The following is a 4499-nucleotide window of genomic DNA, read 5'->3' as shown; positions in this document are numbered from 1 at the left end:
CATTACAGTTTTGAGTTTCGATCTATTGGTCGCCAACGAGCTTTTCATTAACGAGATTAGATTCCGTTAGTTTTTTATTATGTGGATAATGATGTGCATGATGATGTGGCAAAAATAGTGGCATGAACTACTTATGTGGTAAAAAAATATTTTTAAATTAAAGTTAAATTTTTTTAATAAAAATAAACGAACAAACCACTTTTTTTAACAAAAATAAACGAACCAAAGTACTTTTTCAACAAAAATAAACGGCATAAACCCTTTTTTCTTAACAAAAATAAATGACCAAACCACTTTTTTTTTTAACAAAAATAAACAAGCTGGATCACTTTTTTTGACAAATCGAACTACTTTTGTAACAAAAATAAACTAACCGAACTATTTTTTTTAACAAAAATAAACTAACCAAACCACCACCACCACTGTTCTAACAAGAACCACTTCTGACGTGAAATGTCTTCTGACCCGAACTCTCTCGATTGGAGTTTTTTTTAATTAGAAAAGTAGTTTGATTCTCTGATTTTTATTAAAAAGTAAATGGTTTGGTTCGTTGATTTCTGTTAAAAAAGTGGTTCGGTTGGTTGATTTTTCTAAAAAAAAAGTGGTTTGGTTCGTTAAGTTATGCTAAAACAAGTGGTTCGGTTCATTTAGTTTTGTTAAAAAAAGGGCTTTGGTTCTTTTATTTTTGTTAGAAAAAGTTGTTCGGTTTGTTGATTATTGTTTAAAAAAAGTGATTAACTTTGTTTATTTTGTTAAAAAAAACAGTTTTGTTCGTTTATTTTTGTTAAAAAAAAGTGGGTCTGTTAATTTATTTTCATTTATTTTGGTTAGAAAATTTTAATTTTAATTTAAAAACAATATTACCACATAAGCAGTCAACGCCACTATTTTGGCCGCATCATATCACCCACATTATAAAAAACTAACGAAATCTAACTCCGTTAGTGAAAAGCTCGTTGACGACCAATAGGCCGAAACTTGGATTGCTGTGGTACATTTTTAAAATTTGACTTAGCACCGACCACTAGGACAGTTTAAATTATTAAAATCCAATATTTTTTTTCATAGTGCCCCCATTTTGAATTATGGAGAGTTTGATTGGTTTCGTTAAAAAAAACTAAGCTAGTCCTTGTTTGTTGACATTCTTGTTTTTAGACATAGGAACCCATGATTTACACAAGAGGAATTATAGGTACATCTCCTTTTTTCTAAAACATCACAAATATGTCTCGTATAGGGTTATAAGGGGCTTATGGGTCCCCGTATACCCCTGTATAGTCCTATACAGGGTGTATAAGGGACCCAATACGCCAGTAAAGTCCTATACGGGGCATATTGGGGGGGGGGTGTTTGGATATCCTTTGCAGGACCCTTACAAATAGTTTTGTTCATGACACGTAAGCTGTCCGTCCTTTGAATTTTCTATTGCTATTGCTTGATCACCTTCATCTATATCATGGTCTTGTTCAACATCCGTTTTTTAAAGACCCTCATTACACTATTGCTATTGTTGAGTTTCTCGCACAAAATGCTCGTCATTATCATGATCATAAATCGGAAGGGGGTGCTATGAGGGGACTGCTAAGTTGGGCTTCTTGGTGCAAATAGGTCGAATGCCATTTGATCTTTTAAACGATATTGGTATTGACGGGGTGCTAGGAGGTTTTCGGAATGCCGGATAGACATATTATAGGAATGGAAACGTTGTAAACATTTGTTGCAGTTGATTTTTATTTGGTTCTGCCTCGACCTTGAATCACCTCATCTCGAGCTAGAACTACCTCTTTTCAAACTAGTACCAGCCTCGAGATTTTTTGCTTGCACCAACCTTGGATTTATTCGAATCCACCAAGAAATATTGCTTATGTTTCTGTTTTATCTTTGCAGGTAAATGAGAAGAATGAAAACCCTTGTTGGAAAGCCATAGACTATTGCGGACCTGACCCTAATTTCACTCAGCAACTTCAGCATTCTTTCAACACAGAATCATTTTTTGGGCCACTTTATAAAGGCATTGTCTACCTTAACCAACCTAGTAAGATCATCAGAGAAGCATTACAAAAATCAAGATTATCCGTTTCGATTCCCCGTTATCCAACAACAAACCCCAAACTCCCGTCAATGGTCATAAAATGTGATGCTGTAGTTGTTGGCTCAGGCTCAGGTGGTGGTGTTGTTGCGGGTGTTCTAGCTAAATCCGGCTATAGAGTTGTTGTACTCGAAAAAGGAAACTATCGAGCGCGAAGTAATCTTTCTCTTCTTGAAGGGCCATCCATGGATGAAATGTACCTTGGAAAAGGATTGTTAGCTACGAGTCACATGGAAGCGATGATACTAGCCGGTTCCACAGTTGGTGGTGGGTCGGCTATCAACTGGTCTGCTTCGATTAAAACTCCGGTTCACGTGCGAAAAGAGTGGTCAGAATGTTATGAACTTGAGTTGTTTGATAGTAAGATGTATGATGAAGCTTTGAATGTTGTGTGTGAGAGAATGGGTGTGCAATCTGAGGTGGAAGATGAAGGATTTAATAACATGGTTTTAAGAAAAGGGTGTGAGGAGTTAGGTTATCCTGTTAACAGCATTCCCAGAAACTCACCTCCGGATCACTACTGTGGGTGGTGCTGCCTTGGTTGCAAAGATGGAGGAAAAAAAGGTGCATGCTCATCTTTGTTTGTTTAACTTTAATCGAAGAAACTAGCGAATACAAACTGCTAATCAAACCGAGTTTTGTTGGCGTGTTCATTCATTAAATAACCGAATGTGTTCGTGTTCGTGCCGGAAGATTTGTTCATTAATAATGAAAACAAACATAAATGAAGGAATATAACTGAACATAGATGAAGGAACACAATTATAACCGATTGAGCACTATTATTATTATGAACAAGATTAAGTGGTAATATATGATATTTTAATTTCATAAATCTATAATAAAATGAGTATAAGAAATTTCAGTAACTATATAAACAAACGAACGCAAACAATCGTAAGATAATCATCATAACTAACGTAAACAAATGAACGTTCACAGTCATTATTGAACTAGTGAGACATAGATATGTTCTCGTGAAAATAAATAAACACAAAAGTTTGTTTATGTTCGTTCATTTATGAAACATAAACGTATTTTCCAACGAACATTTTACTAAACGATCGGTTCATATACATGTCTAGGTACATCCGAGACATGGCTAGTTGACCTAATCGAATCTGGCAACGGCACAATCTTACCTGGGTGCGAAGCCGTCGAGGTTATTCACCATCGAAAAAAAGGCAGAGATCGAAGCACAGCTAAAGGCGTCCTCTTCGAGTTCAAGCATCAGAACGGAACAAAACAAGTATGTTTCGCTGAATCAAAAGTGATCATTGTAGCATGTGGTGCAATGTGTACCCCTCTACTCCTTAAAAAGAGCGGCTTGAAGAACCCGAATATTGGAAAGAACTTGCATATTCATCCGGTAGCGATGGCATGGGGTCATTTCCCATCCGAAAGCTGGCCCGAACCCGAGAAAAAGAGCTACGAAGGAGGGATAATGACCGCTATGTCGACCGTGGTCGCAGACTTCATGGGTTCTGGATACGGCGCTATTATACAAACACCCGCGCTACACCCGGGTATGTTTTCAGCATTGATGCCGTGGGTTTCGAGCTCCGATTTCAGGAACAAAATGACAAAGTACTCAAGAACAGCGCACATATTTGCATTGGCAAGAGACAAGGGTTCGGGTGAAGTACACCCGAAAACATGTATTACTTACCAAATGGACGTTACGGATGAAAATAATCTACAAGTAGGGTTGGAGAGAATATTGAGAATACTCGCTGCTGCGGGAGCCGAAGAGATCGGGACACATAATAATAAAGGGAGGACATTGAATGTGAAGAAAGTGAGTTATCACGAGTTTGAGAGTTTTGTGCGCAAGGAAAGCTCGAGAGCGTTGAGAGACTTGTCCACGCCAATATGTTCGGCTCATCAAATGGGGAGCTGTAGAATGGGTGTCGAAGCGAAGGGGTCCGTGGTGAATCCGATGGGGGAGACGTGGGAGGTAGAAGGGTTATATGTGGCGGACACGAGTGTTTTTCCTACCTCGTTGGGCGTGAATCCGATGGTTACCGTGCAGGCTATTGCTTATTGCACTGCTCAGTCTGTTCTTGAGTCTCTTAGAAGAATGAAGGATACATTTTATGGCATATAGTTTGGAATGATTGAGTTGATTGTTGATCAAACATTGTATAACAGCATAAAATGTAAGATATATAAATAAACTTTGTAAGAGCTATATGACAGGTTTTCATGTTATTTCCTTTAATTTTGAAACCTTTTGTATCGTATTTGTAAGATAATGGTGAATACTCTATTTCTGTTGATTATGGTTGTTATATTTATATAATGTATATTTGGATTTTAATTTTATTTATGGAAAAAAGTTAATAATTAATATAATTGAGGTTTGATGATTAAATGGTTTCTCAAATAAATGATATTTTATATTCCGGTT

General features: G+C 37.0%; 1 protein-coding gene across 1 annotated transcript; it reads left to right on the top strand.

Annotated features, from left to right (window-relative positions):
* Positions 1-1842: 1842 nt before the first annotated feature.
* LOC143565329 (long-chain-alcohol oxidase FAO4A-like) lies at positions 1843-4196 on the top strand. Its single transcript, XM_077052325.1, has 2 exons — positions 1843-2653; positions 3175-4196. Exons 1-2 carry the CDS (start codon positions 2122-2124, stop codon positions 4194-4196), a joined length of 1554 nt encoding a protein of 517 aa, XP_076908440.1. The 5' UTR covers positions 1843-2121.
* The last annotated feature ends 303 nt before the right edge of the window (positions 4197-4499 follow it).

This window comes from Bidens hawaiensis, unplaced genomic scaffold, assembly GCF_021521415.1.
Source record: "Bidens hawaiensis isolate Kalapana, Puna unplaced genomic scaffold, B.hawaiensis_p1.1 tig00022318_1, whole genome shotgun sequence".
In the NCBI taxonomy this organism is placed as follows: Eukaryota; Viridiplantae; Streptophyta; class Magnoliopsida; order Asterales; family Asteraceae; genus Bidens; species Bidens hawaiensis.
The sequence above is the reverse complement of the archived record's forward strand: the minus strand, read 5'-3'. Positions and strand labels throughout refer to the sequence as shown.